Source organism: Podarcis melisellensis (assembly GCF_964234715.1).
Source record: "Podarcis melisellensis genome assembly, chromosome: 6".
NCBI classification, from domain to species: Eukaryota; Metazoa; Chordata; class Lepidosauria; order Squamata; family Lacertidae; genus Podarcis; species Podarcis melisellensis.
In genome coordinates, this window is record NC_138538.1 from 21,585,074 (window position 1) to 21,608,198 (window position 23,125).

At 42.8% G+C, this 23,125-nt stretch overlaps 1 protein-coding gene across 4 annotated transcripts in view; it reads right to left on the minus strand.

Moving 5' to 3' along the window:
• JPH2 (junctophilin 2) overlaps positions 1 to 23,125 on the minus strand; it is a 67,647-nt gene that overhangs the window by 23,081 nt on the left and 21,441 nt on the right. For 3 of the 4 annotated variants that reach the window (XM_081916803.1, XM_081916804.1, XM_081916805.1), the window contains exon 3: positions 717 to 835. The exons of the other annotated variant lie outside the window; for it this stretch is intronic. In XM_081916803.1, the coding sequence (XP_081772929.1) occupies positions 717 to 835 (119 nt within the window). The remainder of the gene's footprint in view (positions 1 to 716; positions 836 to 23,125) is intronic. 4 annotated transcript variants of the gene reach the window in all.

Consider the following 23,125-nt stretch of genomic DNA (forward strand, 5'->3'; position numbering starts at 1 on the left):
TCCCAGCTCTTGCCAACCTAGCAGTTCGAAAGCACATCAAAGTGCGAGTAGATAAATAGGTACCGCTCTGGCGGGAAGGTAAACAGCGTTTCAGTGCGCTGCTCTGGCCACATGACCCAGAAGCTGTACGCTGGCTCCCTCGGCCAATAAAGCGAGATGAGCGTTGCAACCCCAGAGTCGTCCGTGACTGAACCTAATGGTCAGGGGTCCCTAATGGTCAGGGGTCCCTTTACCTGCTCAAAAAAAAAAAAAAAAGGGACATGCACTTCCAGGTTTGATGTGGTTGTAATCCAAAATGGTTACAAACCAAGGTACCACTGTACACAATTTTGGCTTTACACACTATCCCTGGAACGTAACCACCATGTAAGAGAAGAGTTGCTGGTATGTAGTTCTCTGATTAAATACTATTTTTGACTGTGAAATCATGAGAAGTATAGTATTATGACATACAACATGGGCCAATTGCATGGTTTTCCTCACTCAATGCCTATGCCTATGCCATGTTTCAAGTCATTTGACAGCAAAGCCACTTGGTTCAGCAACCCCACTTCAACTCATGCATGCTGCGTTTTAAATGCCCTCCACTCAAACACTTCATAGGACTTCAGCTTATGGGCTGTGCTATAGTAATGTCAACTTTGGCTTTACTCTGCTTAGTACCTCACCACTGCTGAAAGTCAGCAAATCAAAGCTGGGCTGATTTCATTTCCTACCTGGCTGATAGAAATCCGGAGATAGTTCCCTGGCCATCGACCTGGCTAAAGTGGATTCATTGTTAGCTGCCACTGCTGCTTGCTCAGCCCCTTCTGACTTGGCTTTGGCATGGGCAGTCCTGTGGAGAGAACATCCATCATGGCAATTAGTATTTCCATTTGTTGCCAAGGCTGTCTTAGGCTGAGTTCCTCAGCCATTTATTCCAAGGTGGCTCTTCTGATGCGAATAGGACTCTTCTTTAATAAATGGTTTCATAATGACAGCCTTGCATGATGCTCAGTTCCTTAATAGAGATGACCTTGCTTTGTAATTAATTGTTTTAAACATAAAATAAAAGGAGTAAGGAGGAATGAAAAATCCATATTATCATGATATACATTTTACTAGCTTGTTGATTAGTAGATCCAGCTTTTGTATTTATATTTATGTTGCAGTGTTCTTAGCAAAGTATAGAGTTCAACATTTTCTTCTGTTTTATTACACCAGTACATCATAAAATAAACTCCACTTCTCCATAAGCTAGTTATTAATTTGTCTCCTGTACTCTACGATATTGGGGAGCTTGACTTCCCATATCTTCATTATCCAGTCCTGCAATGTTGGAGCATTTACTTTTCTCCAACAGTGAATAATGACCACATGGGCAGCAGTCAATAAATGTGCAATCATTGATCTACCTTGTGGGAAAACAAAAACTTTTACATATCTCAAAAGCACAGATTTCCTGGTAAGTTATATACTGTTATACTCTCAATTTCCACTAATATAGTTACCTTGCTTATTGTCCATAAAGCAAAAATAAGCTCCAAGTTCCTACAATTTCTTATTTGTCTTATTTTGAAAATTTGATGCCTAAAAGATTTATGACACCTATATATAGCCTGCTTGCAGTAGCAGGTTGCTTGAAAAACCAACAAAGTCCAAAGAACATAAGAAGAACCCAGCTAGATCAGGCCCATGTAGTGCAACATCCTGTTCTCACAGTGGCCAACTAGATGCCTGCAGTTTCCAGTATTCAGAAGCTGTGGAGGCAAAACATAGCCATAATGCCTAGTAGTCACTGATAGCTAGTCTTATCCACGAATTTGCCTAATCCTCTTTTAAATCAAAAAGTTTAGGGATGCAGGTGGCGCTGTGGATTAAACCACAGAGTCTAGGACTTGCCGATCAGAAGGTCAGCGGTTCGAATCCCCGTGACGAGGTGAGCTCCTGTTGCTCAGTCCCTGCTCCTGCCAACCTAGCAGTTCGAAAGCACGCCATGCAAGTAGATAAATAGGTACCGTTCCGGCGGGAAGGTAAACGGCGTTTCCGTGCGCTGCTCTGGTTTGCCAGAAGCGGCTTAGTCATGCTGGCCACATGACCCGGAAGCTGTACGCCGGCTCCCTTGGCCAATAAAGCGAGATGAGCGCCACAACCTCAGAGTCGGTCACGACTGGACCTAATGGTCAGGGGTCCCTTTACCTTTATCTTTTAAATCAAAACTCCCAGACTCTTTTTATTATGAAGATTACAGATTTATTCTGTTCACATTAAGCAATCATCATTGAGATAACCAATTTTACCAGGACCAAGAAAATTGTTGTCACTGACAAAATTCAATTCAGTCCTGCCCCTGCCCCTGCCCCTGCCCCTGCCCCGTTACTTTGGTGATGTATGTTATCTGCTATTGCTATTGTGGATAAAGTGTGACGTTTTTGCAACAGTCATGGGCATCTACTGAAGATACCTTTCTGCACAACCAGATTTTTTTGCTCAGTAATTGCAGTGTTGCAGCTTTCCAGATCTAGCACATTTCCTCTGCTCTCAAAATACACCAGCTGGTGGAAGAAGCACCTATGATAACATATGGCAGTCAGAGTTGTGAGAAAACACAGTAGCTCCACAACAAAAGTGCTACCTTGAAAGGAGGCATTTGGGTGCAGCATACGAGTAACAACTGTGCGACTGTTGTGCTGTAAAGTGATAGTCTGAGAAGGCTTTTTAGCAAGGAAGCAGAGATGATCATGCACAGTTCTTCTCCATAAAATAAAAAAATCCTTCCAGTAGCACCTTAGAGACCAACTAAGTTTGTTATTAGTATGAGCTTTCGTGTGCAAGGAATTCTTTATTTTGTTTCAACTACAGCTCCCTGCCTACATCTAGTTCTTCTCCATGCAAGGTATGCCAAGGAAAACTAATAAAACATATTTCTTTATATTTTTTGATACTTTTTATTTTAGTTTTCACAACATAAACAATAACAAAGATGCAGCAAGAAACAAAGCACAAAGTCAAGAAATGCAGCACAGAGCATAAAGACTGTTTCAATCTGCAGAATGAAGAGTGTCCAGCTGTTGGACCAGCCAGAAGATCCTATATGCTGTAGGAAGGCTCTTGTTGTCCATCTTAGCCACGCAAGCAATAAAACAATACCATTCGGCTGTAAATGTGTCTGTGTTCTTTCCCCCCTCTTGCCATCCTCAGTTTATGGGTAAGTTTCTCATTCGAGGCAATCTGCCATATCAATTGATACAAAGTTCTGGAAGAAGCCCCCTCCATGTCCTTCCAATAACAGTATCCAACATCAAGTCCCACAGTGGCCAAGCAAATAAACCTGGGAAATTGAGAAACAGGGCATGACCCTTCTCTCTGCTGCTCCCTAGCATCTGGTGCTTAGAGGCATGCTGCCCCTGAACCTTGAAAGAGCATATATATGTTATACATACATATATATGTGTGTGTGTGTGTGTGTGTGTGTGTGTGTGTAAAGGGACCCCTGACCATTAGGTCCAGTCGTGGCCGACTCTGGGGTTGCGGCACTCATCTCACTTTACTGGCCAAGGGAGCCAGCGTACAGCTTCCAGGTCATGTGGCCAGCATGACTAAGCTGCTTCTGGCGAACCAGAGCAGCACACGGAAATGCCGTTTACCTTCCCGCCGGAACGGTACCTATTTATCTACTTGCACTTTTGATGTGCTTTCGAACTGCTAGGTTGGCAGGAGGAGGAACCGAGCAATGGGAGCTCACCCCGTCGCGAGGATTCAAACCGCCGACCTTCTGATCGGCAAATCCTAGGCTCTGTGGTTTAACCCACAGCACCACCCGTGTCTCCTTCACATATATATATATATATATACACACACACACACACACACACACACACACACACACACCATGGCTATTAGCAATTGATAACCTTCTCCTCAATTTGTCTAATCCCCTTCTAAAGCCATCTAACCAAGTGCCCTTCACCATATCTTGTGGCAACAAATAATCCTTAAGTCCGGGTAGCCAACAAGTTGCCTTTCAGACATTGTTGCCACTCCCATCATCCCTGACCACTAGTTATGCTGGCCAGGGCTGACCGAACTGGAGGCCAACAGTATCTGAACGGCACCACGTTGGCTACGTCTGCCATAGGTTAACTATGTGCTGTATGAAGAAGTGAATCTTTCAAAGGCACTTAAGTATCTACATCCCAATGAAACATTTCAAGAATCTCACATGAGTCACTTAGTGTGTACACAGCACTCTCTGCCCTCCCTCCAGTAATGCTGTTTAGATAACCCACAGGACATTCTGTTTCTTGATGCACAAATCCCACCACGCTTCAACCTCCTTTGTATTGAAAGTACGATTCTTCCTATTAACTCATCCAGAGAGATCCCTATCCTTTGAGGGCTGTTCTGTGGGGGAATGCTTTTGGCACCCTGCATCCTGTTAAGCAGATCTCCGGCTCCACGACCATTTGGAGACATTTGGCCGAGGAGGTAGAAAGCTGCAGTTTTAAGCCCTGACAGCTCACAGAAGGCCCCCAAGAAGCTGTAAACAGGCACAGCATCTCCTTTTTTGGTAGCATATAATCAGTGTGATTAATTCCACTGTAATCTGTGGGAGGCCCAATGGCATATTTATGTCTTATTGTGCCTAAAGAACTGATGTTGGAAGCAAAGTGTCCAGAATATGCAGCACACGGTAAAATCAATCTTTAACCAGATCTTTAACCACAAAAGCTTTAACTCTCCAGAAGAACTCACTGAGAAGAGGAACGCATGAAAAACCCAATCAAAGCAGCTAATGGGAAAGGAGTGACTGGGAAGAGATGTAGGATTCATGTTCCTCCACTAACGCACTTGATGTGTGCCTATTTATGGAGAATTAGGAACATAAGGAAGTTGCCTTATATCAAGTCCAAATATTGGTATGCCTAATTCAGTATTATCTAATCCAACTGCCGGAGGCTCTCTGGGATTTCAAGACAGGAGTTTTTCACTGGGCCAATCTAAAAATGTTGAGGATTGAACCTAGGACCTTTCGTACACAAGCATGCGCTCTACCTTTCGTACACAAGCATGAGCTATGACCTTTCCCTCATTTCAAAGGAACGGTGCTGAAATCTGTATCCTTCAACACGAAAATGTGAGCATAGAAAATTGTGGAAGTTGCCAGTATATAAGCTGCTGGCTCACCCATTAATTTGTGCCTGTATATAGCCCTGGGGACAATTATTTATGTTTGCAATACAAGACACTATCCTCAGTGTAATGTAGAAAATGACTTATTGTGATTAATGGTAGCAATATAGGGATATAGCAAACAATTCAATATTCTTTCTCCAGTAGTCTTCACAAGCAGCAACATTCCAGTAGCACCTACTATCATCAACTCTATTCTTTAACAAAAAGATGAGGCTGTGCTATGGTAGAAAAACTTATTTTCCTTTTATTCGAAACCTCTCCTGCCACAGCTATGTAACATGGCTACCTCAATGGAAGTTCAAATATCAGCTAACATCTTTCTCCACTGACAGCTATAAGCTCAGCCCTCCTCAGTCATTCGTGACTCCAGAAAAATGAGATCAAAGGAACAACTTGGCAATAACATCAGACAACCCCTCATCATGCTAATCTTCAGGCGTCTCCTTGCACAAGGGTCTTCCCTCAAAGGCTGCTGTCTAGAACTTTAGCATGATTGCATCAGCCCATCTTAAGAAGTACCTTCCTTTTAAGCACAAAAAACACCAACAAAGCCAGGGATGGATGAAGAAGTTAACCAGAGTTGGTCCTCCTAAGATAAACACACCTGAAACACTTGTTTGTGTTCATACAAGGAATGAGTAGTGATGGGAGCAAACAGCTTTGTAATAAATTGGGTGGGGTAAATTGAAACTTGAATTGGTATGAGATCAAAATGCTGTTTATCTCTTATGTGATGGAGCCACTTATGTGATGGACCCACACTTGTCCTGTGCTTTCGAAGGCAAGGGTCTGAGCAGTTTTCTGTTTGCCCCACTGCTTTCCCTGGGAAACTTGCCCCTTATCACTGAATCAGAACAAACGTCAGTCCACGGAAAACCTGATGGATGTTTGCTCCAATTCAGCTGTAAAGAATGGGTTTTCCCAAGTGAAAACAGTGGGACAAGAGAAGTGTGAATGAGACCTCTATGAATGGTTTGGGGGCAGCTAGTAGGATAGCCACATAGGCAAAATTTAGGAATAATCATTATACTTTCAACAGAAATATATTACATTTCACCGTAGTGACTACGGCACCTCCAAACTGTCACTATTTTGCAGGAGGGATTAAAGAGCATGGCAAACATTTAGGTTTGCACAGTTAAAAGTGGATTAAAGTGCTCTGCTGCCCCAGCACAACAAGTTGACATAAGAAACAACAGCAGACTTCTGTGGTTAGGAAAGTGACAGGGAAATCCACTGAAAAGTCTGAAAAATCCACTGTGGTTAGGAAAGTGACAGGGAAATCCACTGAACAAGTGATCAATGGGAAGATATATAGACACCTCGTGCAAGCAAGTCATGATAAACGCAAGATGAACAGTCATTGTTGTATAATTTCCCTGTAAACCAAATCATAACAAAAGCTCAACAAAGGCAGTACAATAGTCTAGCCACTATGAAAGCTTTCTGGAAGCAAATCAGGATAAATGCTGAATAACCATGTCGCCTGGAGAAACCCTAGGTAGACTGGCATGCCTGCTCAGTCTCCAGTCCCAATACTAACTGTTGATGGGCAAACTTCTAAGCGCCTGATCTCTATTCTTACGGCTCTTAAAAGAACTTGTTTGGACTTGACCTGGACAACCTTTCAAATATAGGACTGTCTTCTGTAAAATAAGACTCATGGCCACCCTTGCAGGAAGTGAAGGACACTACATTCAGTATGACTGCAATGGGAATTCAAGCCAACAAGGCATTGGCATCTTGCAGGAATGTGAGCCATGCATTTCAAACTCCATTGCTGGTGACCGCTTACACATTGCCAAAAAAGAAAAAGAAAATGCATCACCAAGGGAGAGACAAATGAGGATGGGCAACGTCATGGCCCCTCCTGCTCTCCCTTCTTAGGGATATTTATTTTTAAACCAGACTTGGATTGGGCAGCCTTTCAGTGTCGTGCCATGAAATTTACAACAGTAGGCACCATCACAGATCAAACCAGTAACAGAGAAAGGGGCAGGCAGCCTAGGAGGCAGGGGTGAGGTGAAGGGTCAGGGTCGCAACCATGTGCCAGATGCACTAAGAGGAGGGAGGTGTGGGGAAAGGCATGAGGCTATGATGAGTCTCTAGATATAGGAATGACAGCCTTCACATTCCCTCACAGTCCTGCCTATTCCAGATAACTGGGTCAGGCTTCACAGGCAGAGCTCACCTTTCCCTGAATGAAAATGGAGGGCCACACTTCACAGTAAGCCAGGGGATGAACTGCATTTCTATTAAGAGAGACTTGGACAAATGGGCCCCAGGCCAGTACTGAGAAAAAGTAACACTCAGTGTTCTGAGATCTGATACCTAAACACATACTTAACAAGAGCATCTATTTACCTGTTGAGTGATTCTGTCTATCCTTCCTTCATGGACCCTGGAAGTCTTTCACAGGTCACACAGATCATTTTAAATCCCCCCCCATGATTTTCTTATCATTTAATAAAGAGGCAGGTTCTGAACAGTGGATCTGTTTAAAGAATGACTGCCCAAGGATCAACACCTAGGATCGCTCAGATAATTAACACATGATCAAATGCTCCAGTTTAGCTGAGGCACTGCACTTTAACATAATTAAACTAAACATAAATCAAGCCCTACAAGGACCTCAATATCTTCTTGGCATGAAACCCCACAGCTACTTAGATCATTAATTGTGGAAGAGATTGAATGATTGATGTCCCTTTGGAGCGTCCTGATCTGAGATGCAGTAGGCAACATACTCCTGCACGCGGCTGAGTTGGCAAGGAAGATTACAAACTTAACTAGGTTTCCTAAGAGGCATCTGAACTCTAACCAGATGCTTAAAACAATAGTGAATTATCAAAAAGAAGACAAATGAGAATGGGGGAAAGTTGAATTATGGCTTTCTATGTGAATAGAAAGAAGAAAAAGAAAGTCACAGGCTACACATATACCTAATGAAAAAAACAATATTCTTTCACATATGGAGGTTATATCCACAGTGCAGCAGAACCCAAGTTGCAGGCTGCATTGGGAAAATGTTGCAGGATGCAGGGGGCGGGGAGTGAAGGAGGAAGAGGTGGTGAGGCCAATGAAGATAACCTTTTCCCCAAGCCACTATTTTGCCTTTGGTTCTGCCCTCAAGCCACTCTTTATACCTGGCTTCAGTTGGTGGGCCTTGTCTCCTACATCTCATTTCTGCCCACTGCTAGCTAGGGATAGGCAAATCCATCATTTTTGTTTTCTCTCTGTTTCTCATTTCCCCACTCTTAAATTAAGATCTCTACATCTCCATATTGTTTTGCTGAAAAAAATGTCTTCATGAAAATTCAGCAGCATTTAGTACAAATTTCTCCTAATGTCTGTATGTAACTTTGTCTAATATACAAAGCCATTTCCTCTTATATACCGGTAATTGGTTTCTGTATGCTATTTTTACTAATGGTAGGGCCAGATTCAACTAACAAGTCTTGCTAATAGAAGCACCACATAATGGAGCTTTCCCCTCCCCCACCTTCAAATTGGCTAGGGGTTGCGAGGAGAACATACAGAACAATGTGTGGGACCAGTTGAGGGAGATTCTTCCATCCAGCAAAATGAAATGCTTGTTCTGATAGAATGATTGCCATACCACAAACTGAATTCCTCCCCACCCCATCCATTTCGCGCATGCTTTCCACATTACTTTTCAGGAAAACTGCAGTGCAAAAAGTGTGAATTTCCAAGGATCACTGTGTTTTGGTTTGCACACATTGTTTCAGAAAGTGTGGATTAGGTAGATTCACCTATAAATGCAAATTGAATCAATTTTCTCCCACATTCCTACTGCTGGCCTAGAGATAATCATGAAAAAACTGACTGCTGGTGGCTGGCTAGTATCAGTGCTCTCTGCATCACTGTTGTGTGGAAAAGAGAGAGCCTGAATGAAAGGGGAAAAAATATTTTATCTCCATTTCCAATCTCTGCAACTGGTCCTATTACACATGGAAGTATCAGAGCAAACACCCTGCACAGGAACCATATCTAACATGGCAGGGGGTGGTGACTGTCTGACACCCTGCTCCATCTCCTACATAACAGATTGAACTTTAGTTACAAAACTCAGTTGTAGTATGTATAGCAGACATGTCCAAAGTCCGTTTCGGGGGCCTAATCCGGCCGCTGTGGCAGTTTATTTCCTGGGGTAAAATCCTAAAAAAAACCCTCAACAGCTTCAATCCTAAAAAAGAATCAACAACTTTGGTCGGCCCTTTGGTTGGCCCTCACGGCCCTTCACTTCATCAAATCTGGCCCTCTTTGAAAAAGGTTTGGACACCCCTGATGTCTATATGTATGGAGGAAGATGTGTATCAGAAGCATACCCCTCAAATGTCCTGATTTAATCAGGACATCCCAAATTGACAGAAGCTGCCCCAGCTTCTGATCCCAATCCGGGATGCCCTGGTTTTTCAGATGCAGCATGGAGGGGCAACCTTTCCAGAGGCCACGCCACATCTTGTGAGGCTGCAGAACAGGAGGCAGAAGACAGCAAAGATAAGAGAGGGGGGGAAAGGAGGAGACAAGCGAGAAGGTTACGGCAGTGGCCAGGCAGGCGAGGAAGGGGTCAACGACGGGGATGGTGGGGGGTGCCCTGAATTTTTGTCACAAAATGTTGGAGGATATGCAGAAGAACATTACTAATATGCATGTAGGCTTGTCAAGGGGTGAAGTTCTATCATTTGTGGCTTGAATTCAGATAATGGGTCACAATTTGTTTTAATTAGCTATCCAATGCCAGGATGTTTCTCTCATCACCTACACATCCTTTGTGAATAGGTGCTGTTAAATGTAATTGTCACTGTCTGTACTGTCTGCATTTCATTGCCCTCTGACCTTTCTATTTACAAATTCTCTCCACAACACCAGCAACTCAAAGAAACACATCTGATGAATCTTATACCATACAGCATTTGTTAGAATTTAAGGTAGCACAAGCATCATTATAGGTTTTCCTACAATAGATGAACAGGGCTTCCCTTCTGGGAAAGTCATGGATGGGGGCTCCCTATTTGCAATGGATACTGAGACAGGCTCTGTCTTCTCTTCCTCCCTTGACAAGAGTGGAAGCCAGTGTAGCTGTGACAACTGGCCAGCAAACGTGTCCCCCTTGGATTGTTTATGGGATTTTCTGCATCCAGGTTTCATTAGACTGTAAATGAGATTTGGATTAGCAGAGTCCTGCAAATGTTACTTGGAAAACATCTAAGAGCTCTGCACAGTGAACAGATGCCAGGCTGAATCTGCAGCCCAGCCCAGCAGAATACTGAAACTCTTATCAATGTAAGATTAAAAGCTGGAATCCACAAATGTTGGTCCTGTGCAATGTTCAATGTTCCTGTGCTTTCTGTATGGCAGAAGGGCAATGACTCAGCCCTGAGATAATGTTTGCCTTCAGAGGCACTTGGAAGCAGTATGACTACTTACGGCTAACAAAATCCAATACAAAGTTAGAACCTAGCTGTCTCTCACTTTGTGTGTGTGTGTTTGTGTGTGTGCATGTCACAAATGCAGTTTAAGATTGCCACGGGTAGTAGGCTGGTGAACACATTTGTAGACCTTTGATTAAAAGATCACGAATGACCCTTGAAAATTAGCATTCTGGGATCCCACACCTACCAGACCCATCTGTTATCTACCTTCCTTTGCTTAAAATCAGAAACACAAGTTCGGTTTAGGAGTTTGCCTTAACATGCAAAGAGTAAAACAGGTAAAGGGGCATACATGCAATCCCTGGTCCCAGTGTTCCTGGGCATGACAGTTGCTGTCTAAACCTCTGCATGAGTAGCACAAAGGTCTGAAGAAGTTTCTCAAAAGCATCTGGCTGCCACTGTGAGAAACAACCCTGGAGGTGATGTGAAAAACCTCTGCCTGAGACACCTCAAGGGTCCATCTTTTTGTAACCAAGGGCACATTTGCAAACCAAAGAAATGTCCATGGGGATGACAAGCACTCTGCAACCAAGCACATACCATAATGTACTCTCTGCTGGCTACAACAGAATGCCTCTTTCAAGCCTAATTTCAGTAGGGGACAAACAGGCATCTTTGCAGCCACCTGACAAGGCATGGAAAAAATTCAGCGAGCTGGACAAATAATCTGACCTGATGTTACATTTGTTCACAGAATCATGAGCGTGCATGTATGAAGCTGTCATGCAGCAGATTGGGATTGTTTTCTTGCAAGCATGCAGTTTTATGCGAAAAAACTCTAACAAGTTTAAGATTGACAATTAAAAGTACTTTTATCAAAACTAAAATGCTGACTTTGCTAATTGCTAATCCACCCTTCACTACATTTTGCATTAACATATGTAGATTTTATTAAGTCAATATTAGTTTCTGCTTCACTGCCTGCCGGGGAATGTTTTGAGCATGGGTAGGCAAACTAAGGCCAAGGGGCCAGATCCGACCCAATTGCCTTCTAAATCCGGCCCGCGGACGGTCCAGAAATCATGTTTTTACATGAGTAGAATGTGAGCTTTTATTTAAAATGCATCTGTGGGTTATTTGTGGGGCATAGGAATTACCGTATTTTTTGCTCTATAAGACTCACTTTTTCCCTCCTAAAAAGTAAGGAGAAATGTGTGTGCGTCTTATGGGGCGAATGCAGGCTGCGCAGCTATCACAGAAGCCAGAACAGCAAGAGGGATTGCTGTTTTCACTGCGCAGCAATCCCTCTTGCTGTTCTGGCTTCTGAGATTCAGATTTTTTTTTTCTTGTTTTCTTCCTCCAAAAACTAGGTTCGTTTTGTGGTCTGGTGCGTCTTATAGAGTGAAAAATACGGTAGTTCATTTCCCCCCAAAAAATATAGTCGCCCCCCCCCACAAGGTCTGAGGGACAGTGGACTGGCCCCCTGCTGAAAATGTTTGCTGACCCCTGGTTTTGAGCATTAAATTAATTTCCAGAATGCTGGAAGCGCATCAGCTGAGACATCATTTTTAATTCCAATTCTAACACAGTATAAACCAATCAACAATGACCATGCATGACTCTGTTTTGTCAGCATAGTTTGGGCCTCATCCAATCTAGACTGTAAATTCCTCACATCAGGGTCATTGTTTATGATGCCCTGGAACCAGACACACCTAACCAAGGATGTTATGACTGAGGGCACTTTCAGACCTCACTTTTACCCCAGTGATATGGCAAAGGAAAACAGCTCATAGTGTTCCTATGATGTCATCTGTTTATTCCTGGCACTTGTTTGGGCATTCTTTTGATCTGGTGCTAACATGGTCACAGCTTTAGTCCAAGGACATTTCTGCACACACTTAAATTCCTGAATGCTATCCCAGAATGCATCCAGGACAGCCACAATTTATGCATTTTCTCTTTGGGGCTATTTCATGTCATACTTGGGAGGGTACGGAGAGGAGAATTCGGGACAGTCAAAAGCGTCCTACATATATATCATCTAGTCTAAAAAACAGGGATCTGCAAAGTATCTTCCTGGGAATCCAGGAATTCCTACGAAGCTTATTGGAGGGTCCTCAGTAAGAAGATTAGCAATGGCAGGCAAGCTTTCGTGACAGGCAGCTTATCGCCTTCACTTATCTTCTGCTGCAACTACATGAGGGAACATTAGGCACATTCTAGGGCAAGCTCTAGGTTTGAGTGGGCAGCAAGGCCCAACTGACCTGGCTGGCACTGGGCATGACCTGAGAGAATATCATAGCATGGTCAGCAACATGCAGGGGCTCAATGGCAGGTCCAGAGGGGTTCCTCTGTGTATAGCGACTGATATGGGAAAATTCATTGGAAGGGAGGAAGTTTGAAATCCACAGAGCTGGGAGAAACTGTCTCCCACCCTACTGCCTCTTTCTGGCCAACCGTTTTCTCTCAGTTAGGAATGGTCGTCGGGGTTCACTGAGCTCCAACGAGGTCAGCACTGCCTTAGCCTTCATGATTACTTGGTGAATTTTTTAAATGCTGAAACATTATCCTCAGCCCTAAATAGCTCAAGGCCATTTGCATCCTTCCTTGAAGGATATCGCCCCATGGAACAATCATAGGACTGAGACAGTCTGCCACTGTCTCCATTATAATGTATCTTTACCTAAAAGTCCCACTCTAGCACACAGACAAAAATTATAATAAAAAAACACTTTAAGGCTGCAATCTTAAACATGCATACTACGGAATTAGCTCCATTGCACATCATGAAACTTATGTGACGACATTAGAACACTCCTCATTCCCATGACAGATGTTCACAGGTGGCGCGTTTTTGAGATGGCAAAGTACTGGTTTTCAACTTCATGGTCCTCTACCTGCATTCTGAAGCTGTACATTTTCAAGAGGACCATACCCCATGCTTCTCCCAATCATATATAGCTGCTCTTTGACTTGCAAACTGCATTTATAGTTCTGCAGTCTCCAAAAGTCATGCACAACAAAGATACAAGCAGGCTGCTACATACAACCTCTTGAGATATAAAGATATGTGAATTATTGAACATCAGTAATTTAAGAAATTTGGCTGATTCAGTTCCAAAAGCAGATCTGGACCTGACTGCAGTAGATCTAGATAATCAGCCCCAGCCAAGAACATCTGTAGTTGCTCCACTGTTGCTGTTATTTTCTTGTTTAAGAGACACAATAAAGGTTTATTGCAGGCATAGGCAAACTCTGGCCCTCCAGATTTTTGGGACTACAATTCCCATCATCCCTAGCTAACAGGACCAGTGGTCAGGGATGATGGAAATTGTAGTCCCAAACATCTGGAGGGCCAGAGATTGCCTATGCCTGCTTTATTGTCTAGCTTTTAAGTCTCTAATGACAGTCACAGCACTAGATCACCAGAGTGCATAGATACCAGTGACTAAGATATTTTAAAAGATCACAAATTGACACTATGTAATTTTAAAATTATCTATTACACGTGCATACTCAGAAGTATGTCCCTTTGAGTTCAATGGAATTTATAGAATCACAGAATTGTAGAGTGGGAAGGGACCTAGAGGGTTATCAAGTCCAACACCTTGCAATGCAGGAATCTCAGCTAAAGCATCCGTGACAGATGGCCACCCAACCTCTGCTTATGCACAGGTAAATTGCACAGATTTACAGCAGGTAGAGGTGTTTCAGCCCAGTATGTTGTATAATGATATACTAATTCTACCTCACCTTTCAATCCAAAAATATTCCCAATGCAGTAATAAAATAATGAAGTATTCAAATCATAAAACATGCAATTAAAATGACCCAACTTATGCAATTTAAAGCATAAATGAAGCACAAAACCTTTGCAGGAAGTTCCACCGAGAAGGCGCAACTACTGAAAAGGTCTTCCTGACTTTCAAAAATCTTCCAAGCATCATGGCACTTAAAGGGCCCCATCTAATTATATACAAACAGAGGGAGCATCATATAAGTGTTGCTCTGTTCCTAGTCAGTGGGTTCTTCCTATCTATTTCTTCCAATTATAAAGGAAAAGTCCTCCTGTTAGTAAGAAAAAGCAAGCATCAGTAGGCAAGATTAATTCACAAAGCCAATGTAATTCTATTGAAACTATCCTGTTTTTGTTTCAACACTGTCACATTTCTTAGCCTTTAAAAAGTCACACTTTAAAAAGTCAAATATATACCGTATTTTTCGCTCTATAACACGCACCCGACCATAACACGCACATAGTTTTTAGAGGAGGAAAATCCGTAGGCATGCCACCCGTAGGCATTTCCTCCATAACACGCACAGACATTTCCCCTTACTTTCTAGGAGGAAAAAAGTGAGTGTTATGGTGTAAAAAATACGGGACTTTTCTTCTTCTTTATTTTGTCCTTTTAAAAAAGTGCCCTTTTTTTCTTCGAGTTCCTATTTACTTCTACTAAAATAAGCTGCTGTTTAACTTCCAGGAAGACACAACTTTTCAGTAGTTCAGCCAGTGCATTTCTCATCCACAGGAGATTCTTTCTTTCCTGTCTTGCAGCTCTGAGCTTCTAAATGATCCCTACCATAAATAACCAGGTATGTATGTATCTGACAGGTGCTGAGGTTTGTGGAGCAAAAGAACTCACCGGCAGTGAACACACACCATAAAGGTAGATAGGAAGCTGGAGAGATTTCCTCTTTTAATGACATAGAATAAAAAGGCCCTGCTGAGTACAAGCAGAAGCATCACAAGATGCAAACCTTGCTATATCTTCTGTGCAAAACAAAAGATTTTGACATCCTCCTGCACCAGCATAATTTTCAACCAAGCCAACTTTTCAACCTTCATAGTGGCTGTGAAAAATGAAAATCTGGCTCAGTTGAGAATTGAACTGGTCAAGAAACATGTCAACATCTTTGCCTTAGCAAGTTTTGTCTTTTTAGATGATGACAGGTCTTGTTTAACTGACATGGGATTTTGAGGCAGGCAAATTGTTGTACCCTGCCATGGGACCTGCTGGTGAAGGGCAGGTAATAAATTTAAGGATAAGAATAAGAACGAGCCTTTTGCCTTTTAATGCTTTCAATCCAAAGGCATTAGTGAATAAAGCCTAGAGAAAATAGACGCAAGCCCTGCTGTTACCACTTGCTAGATAATATATTTTCAAATAAGTGGATATATTATTGACCTGCTCCTGTTATGTACAATGCACACTTAATGACTTTCTGCTTGCAGTGCCATCAGCAGCAAACCACTCGTTCCAGTTTTCATAGTGTCTGGGGAAGCACCTGGCAAAATAAAAAAAATCTATTGTAGGATGCATCCTGACTGTTATGGGTACATATTGGATAACACCTGTGACATCACTGATGAGCTATTGATATAAGCAGTAAAATGCTTAATTAAAAACTGAAATGGAGCTTCCTGTAAATAAACTGCAAATATGGGATGAGGAGATGAGGAGGAAAACAGCTGGTTTTTCCTTATGTGGGCTGCACCACCTATACTCAAGTTTGCAATTCCCCACCCCATCCCTTCTTTTATGGAAATAAAATGCACAGAGTTTCAGCACAGGTTAGCATTACACATGCCTTGAATTAGCAAATATCGATCCCTTTGTAGGTGGGCCTTCCAGCTCATATCAGATTGGTGAATTTTTCTTAAGGAAAGAAAACTATCCCTTGACATTTTCTCTTGCATACTCTGGACCAGGCAGGATCTCATACCATATAGTAGAAACAATAAAGGGCTATGTTACACTATAAAAACAAACAGGCTTATTGTGCCATAAAGTATTGTAGGCTACAACCTGATGTGGCCTGGAAATCTGGTGGGTGGTATGGTGAGTTTACTATCTAATTGCTGTGAATGAGTCTGTGGTTTGGACAAAGGAGAGTTAACAGTCAAACAATGAATTACTGTTCCTTAATTATTAATGGGTGTCCTTATATAAGAGCTAATGGGTAGAGTGCTCATGTATTCTACTTCTAGAGGGCAGTCCTCAATTTGAAGGTGGGCTATCCAGTTTGGTTTAAAAGTAAAGAACTATCAGAAGGGATAACTTTGAGGGAGGTGTAGCTGCTGGAATCCCCTTTTCTACCCAACTACTAAAGGTGAAAGAGGTCCTTGTCCTCTTTTTCAGCTGCTACAGAGAGTGTTCCCAACTCACAGCCAGAAGTGAAAATCTTACGTAGCTGCAGACAGTATTATTCCTGGTTGCATGGGCCAACAATTACACTATTTGTAATCCCCTCTTCAGCTCAAGGGAAACATTATCAGATTTGCTAATGAATTCTAACTCAGCCTGTTCATGCTCTAACCTCACTCTATGAACTCTTTTTGTTTAAGTTCAGTGACTCTAAGGTCAGCTGTAGAATCCATAATAAAATAAGTTATTTATTCCCTTCCACTTTCTTCCCTACTGCTGCCTTCATAGAAGCAGTTGGCTGCCAACCTGTGGCTCTCAGCAACACACAAACAAGCCACTATTCCCTGTCCTCAGACAGCCACACCCACCGCTAGACGGGAAAGGAAAGGGCTTGGATGATTTGGCAAACCATGGTGTTGTTGGCACAAGCCATCATAAGCGAGTTGCTGCTGCTTAACAGGTTGCCATAGCAAAGGAATAGACACAGTGGTCAAAGCTGAGATTCTGGCTGGGAGCCACCAATTAGTAGGTTCATGCTATGGGAAGTGAGAAAATGTCATGAATCCAAGAAGCACAACTGTCCAGACTCCCTAGCAGCACCATTCCGATCACACTTTAAGAACTGGGTAGGATAGCCATCTGTCCTTTACTTGAAGAAAGGCTCTTTTTGAAAGGTTATCCTACCCAAATCCAGATAAAGGACCCTAAGAAAGGTGAACAGGTGCTTTGAAGTTGCCCATCAGCAGTTAGCACCTGAATAGCGGACTGAGCAGGCGCAAAGGTCACCTGATCACAGGCTTCTCCACTCTGGTGGGATGGATGTACTGTGGCTGTGCACAGACATTTTATTCTAGAATCAATGGAGACTGAGTATTTGGGGGTTTTTTCTACATAGTCCACACAAAATCTAGATTCATTCATTCATTCATTCATTCATTCATTCATTCATTCATTCATTTTTGCCCCTGAAAAGCACTTCTGAGAAACTGGTTTCATCTTAAAGATCTTAAAGATTTGTTCTGCTTTACCACTCAGTGTGTCCCTTTCAAAACAGATGAAACAGATGTATGCAGAGGCAGCAATGGGAGGGGGCGTGTAGCCACACCTACTCAATGAGGTTGTGGGTGGGCATATAACAAGACTGCATTCACCACTTCCTTCTTCATTCACCTGGGGCATGTGCAGGGAGGAGAAGGCATGGGTAACCAGTTTTCAAAACTCCCATTGTTCTAGGCACATTTTGCAACAGGGAATTTCATTAGCGCAGTTTGTGAGTTCTAGACAGAGTACTGCGCCTAAGATTTCATATTAAGAAGAAGAGTAGAAGAGTTTGGATTTGATATCCCGCTTTATCACTACCCGAAGGAGTCTCAAAGCGGCTAACCATCTCCTTTCCCTGCCTCCCCCACAACAAGCACTCTGTGAGGTGAGTGGGGCTGAGAGACTTCAGAGAAGTGTGCCTGGCCCAAGGTCACCCAGCAGTTGCATGTGGAGGAGCGGGGACATGAACCCAGTTCACCAGATTACGGGTCTACCGCTCTTAACCACTACACCACACAGCAGTGGAAGGAAAGGAGGATATTTTTCTGCCTCCCCACTTCCAGCTACTCTCTGAAGACTGGAAAAGAGACTCTCTTAATAATAATTACGGGGGTGGGCAGGGGAAGGACTTGTATTCTTGTTATAAAAAATAGTGTGCCTAGACAGTCCATTGTTGCACCCATAAACCTAGGTTTAAGGTGCCATTTAGCTCCTAGCCTTCATATCTCAATTCCTAACACTGTAGGTAACCTAATCAAGGGGAGGGTTTTCAAATAACCACACCCATCCTTGTGAACACCAGGATCAAGAGTCAATCTAGGCTGAAAGCAGCATGTTGACTATGTGCAGGAATAATTGGAGATTGAAAAACACAAGCTTTTTGGCTATAAATAGGTTGGTGTGTGTACAGCCTGTATTTTTGTTTGAATTACTGTTTATTTATTTTTTTCAAATCACAACCCGAGATGGAAATATAATGAAGCAAACTTAAGGACTGAAAAAATGAGATACTGAGAGAAACCGAAATTGATAGGTCTGCCCACCCGATTTCCATATACAGTGGTACCTCGGGTTAAGTACTTAATTCGTTCTAGAGGTCTGTTCTTAACCTGAAACTGTTTTTAACCTGAAGCACCACTTTAGCTAATGGGGCCTCCTGCTGCCGCCGCGCCACTGGAGCATGATTTCTGTTCTCATCCTGAAGCAAAGTTCTTAACCTGAGGTACTATTTCTGGGTTAGCGGAGTCTGTAACCTGAAGCGTATGTAACCTGAAGCGTATGTAACCCGAGGTACTACTGTATGACTTACCCCTCTTCATATAAAATGAGAGATTGACATAGTAGGTTCTGCAGACCTGTATTTAGAGAAGCACAACAAGGACCATTTGTAATGCTTGCCTCAAACACTGCAAACATGATGTCTTCAGTGCCGTAACACTTTTCTGGTAGTTTGATGCATATTAAGGTCTGTAGTAGCAATTGTGAGCATTAGCACAACAAACTCCATGCTCTCTTGCAATGGTATAACTCTGCTGCACTTAAAAACCAGTTTCAAGCTCGTTTAACTGCCATATGTTCAAACTAAGAAACATTGGCACCCTCCCCAAAGCTTACTTCCCATGAACTTTGGGGGAGGAAGTCAACTGTTGTCAAGCCAGTTTGAAACTGGTTTACATGTGTATTGAGGATGCACCCATACAGTTGCCTAAAGCTGCAGGAGTCCGGAAGGAGCCAAGGGAATAAGTGGCTCAGAGACAGAGTTTTAGTTGCACAGGTGGTGAAACATCATCTAGCAGGCAGCTGGAAGGAAACAAAATCCGCTCCATCTAAATCCCTGCATATGATGTTCACCCACCATGGCCAAAAGGCAACTTCTCATCTTAACAGTCTGGTATAACAAGCTACAGAAACATCCCTGTAACACGTACACATCTAACTCAAAGAATACAAGTTCAGGGTTATTGCTGCTTTACCAGATGGGGTAACTTTATTAAATAACAAAGGAGCTTCCAAGGAGCTCAAAGCAGCATACATTATTCTTCCTGCACTCCATTTATCCTCAGGACAACCCTGTGAGGTACAGTCGGTTGCATATAAAGGTAAAAGGACCCCTGACCATTAGGTTCAGTCATGGCCGACTCTGGGGTTGCAGCACTCATCTTGCTTTATTGGCTGAGGGAGCCGGTGTACAGCTTCTGGGTCATGTGGCCAGCATGACTAAGGTGCTTCTGGCGAACCAAAGCAGCGCACGGAAACGCCGTTTACCTTCCCGTTGGAGCGGTACCTATTTATCTACTTACACTTTGACGTGCTTTCGAACTGCTAGGTTGGCAGGAGCAGGGACAGAGCAATGGGAGCTCACCCCGTCATGGGGATTCGAACCGTCGACCTTCTGATCGGCAAGTTCTAGGCTCTGTGGTTTAACCCACAGCGCCACCCATGTGAACATCTTAAGTGTGTATAGTATACTCACCAAAGAGTAAGTCCAGTGCTTTTTTTCTGGGGGTATGCAGGGGTATGCATACCCCTAAACATTTTGAGAATCTTGTACTTTTGTCCATTTACTGTATTTATTTTTCCTGATTTGAACTATAAAATGGTGATTTTCTTGAGTCAAAATGAGAGTACCCCTAAACGTTTTTTTTTAGGAAAAAAAGCCCTGAGAAAGTCCCATTGAACTTGCTTCTGATTGGACATAGGACTGCATCCTTACAGCACATTCAATGCCCCATGAATCACCACGTTCCAGGCAAGTTAACATGACCAAACAAGACCAATAAGCAAACCTCAGATGTCATGCTGTTTCATTTAAATTTGCAAATACAGCTTGATTTCTAGCGATGTGGCTTTGGAATTTTGCAATATCTAATGTCACATCTAGTCTGCTCTTAACTTCTCCTGAAACATGAGCATTGATCCCAAGGTGCAATGTAAGAACTATTTCCAGTTTTAATGATTAATTATTACTGTATATGCACATTTTTCTTTTTCCCTGTTTAAAGTAACAAGAGCTAAGGCGGGCAGGATAACTTGTATTTTTAAACAGTTGTCTAGAAAAAGGCTCTTGTTACTGAGAAAGGGGGTGAAAACCTACACACACAAAAATAGCTGTACGAAGAGTTCCTGATGCACTAAAATTCAACTTGTTCTTATTATTGCTTGTAAGCCGCTCTGAGCCCGGACTTGACTGGGGAGGGCGGGGTATAAATAAAAAATTATTATTATTATTATTATTATTATTATTATTATTAAAATCATGGGGAAATGGTTGTAAACTCCTTTGTAAAAATTGCTTGGGAAAACTTTCATTCTGCAGCTCATCAAAGCTGAGTGAAATGTAGTTAGCCCAACAGGATATGTATTTGATTATTTTAAGATTTCTTGGGTGCTTTGTGAAAAAGGCATATCTGCCATAATATCTTTTCCTACTCAACAATTAAAGATAAAAAGAACTCCCTCCCTGCATGTGTGTGTGTGTCTCCTTCCCACCCTTTCTGTTTAAAATGAAACTCCAAAAAGGAGACATTTGTGGAGCCATCTTAGATCTGGGTATGGCCATATTCGGTGGGTCCTGGGGCTCACCAAATTAAGAACAATGGCTTACAGCACACACACCCCTTCTTATTGATGGTCACAGTCCCTCAGAGGTAAACTGTCAGGAGCAACATGCCAGCAGTGGATTGGGTCAGCCAATAGGGGACAGAGTTTTCTGTTGGGTGACCCTTTCTCTGTGCCACCCCATCTCCCTCTCTGTCTCTTACTTACACACACACACACACACGACACAAAAGAGGAAGCCATTCCTAAGGCAGTGATCTGGAGAGCAAGAGTGGACTCACAGTGTCCAGACCTTGTCTACCACTGACTTACAGAGTGTCATCCAATAAATTACTGGTTCAAATCTCAGCTCAGCTATGAACTCTCTACGGCCCTCCAGATGTCGATGGACTACAACTTCCTGGCCATTAGCCCTACTGGCTGGGGCTGACGGGAGTTGGAGTCCAACAACATCTGGAAGGCCAACGGTTCCTCTCCCCTGCTCTATGGCCATAAGTAAGCCACCATCTCTCAACCTTAGTATCTTCCCCCATATGTAAAGATACCAAACTTTCCTCCCTTGCAAGGCTTATTGTGATAGTGTACGTGAGGCAATGGGAACAATGAAGAACTGTAAAAAAGAAAAAATATTAAGCATTATGTAAATGCTCAGATTTGTGTTGTGTTCTTATTTGACAAGAAACGATTGTTGTCAAGGATGGGTAAACAAGGGACAAACAAGAGACTCCGTAGGTTAATGACCAGGAGACAAAGAAGAGAAAAGCTGTCCCACAACCAGCAAGGCTGACCTTAACTGAGAAAGTGACATTTACATCCATTCAGAAATACAACAGGCTGGAAAAATGGGATCAAGAGGCGAGCATCTGCAAACTTCCTGCCAGGACATGTCACATGGGAAAAATAAAGGCTGTTCTTATCTCATTAAGAAATCCAGTGGTCCCTGGGGAAACTATTTTTCTTACTGAGCTACTGACCACTAGTATTTCCAGGCAGAGTTGGAAAAGACTCCTGTCCAAAACCCTCAAGTAGATAATACCGAGCTATGTGGACCAGTGGTCTTAAGGTACATAACTTTCTATGTTCACACACAGTCATATAATTTTGTCAACCCTTGACCTTTGTTCATTTCAGTGATTAAATTACATGGGGCTAGAAGTCCATACCAGTTCCATGAAGATGCTTTATCCCTGACTTTTCAGAAAAGGAAGGGCTTCCAAAACACACTCTTGTAGAGATCCACAGAAACTAGTGGATGTGTTTCAGGGTAGTGTGTATGTGAAAGAACTTATTTGTGTCCCCCATTCACTTTTGCTCACATGCACCCATTCACACTACTCACATGGGATACTCATACATACTCTAGTCACATACGCCATTCACACAAGCTGGGCTAGGACTTGAGCTGGGCACCATCTCAGAACCTGTCCCCTTTCACTGGCAGGGAGAAAGATTCAGACAGGAGCATATTCTGGCTGGCTATCAAGCCCAGCTATGATTTTTTGACCTTTGTCTATTGCACACCACTTTAGCAAGTACAGTGTGCCTCACAATCCTTCCTCACACCTCCTGCTCTAATGTGGGTAGTGACAACAGAGAGTTTGAGAGGCTGGCATTCATACAGAAGCTTCCATTAGAAAGAGACTTAAGGATATATGCAGAGTATGCCGCTAGCCTCAGGCACAGAAACTGAAGCACAAATGAATGAATGGCACAGGGTTGGCCCAGTTCTTGTACAGCTAGGGTATTTTTTTCCTGTCTGCTGGACTTGCAGAGAGGGAATGAGGTGAGCAACCAGCTGCTAGGAGT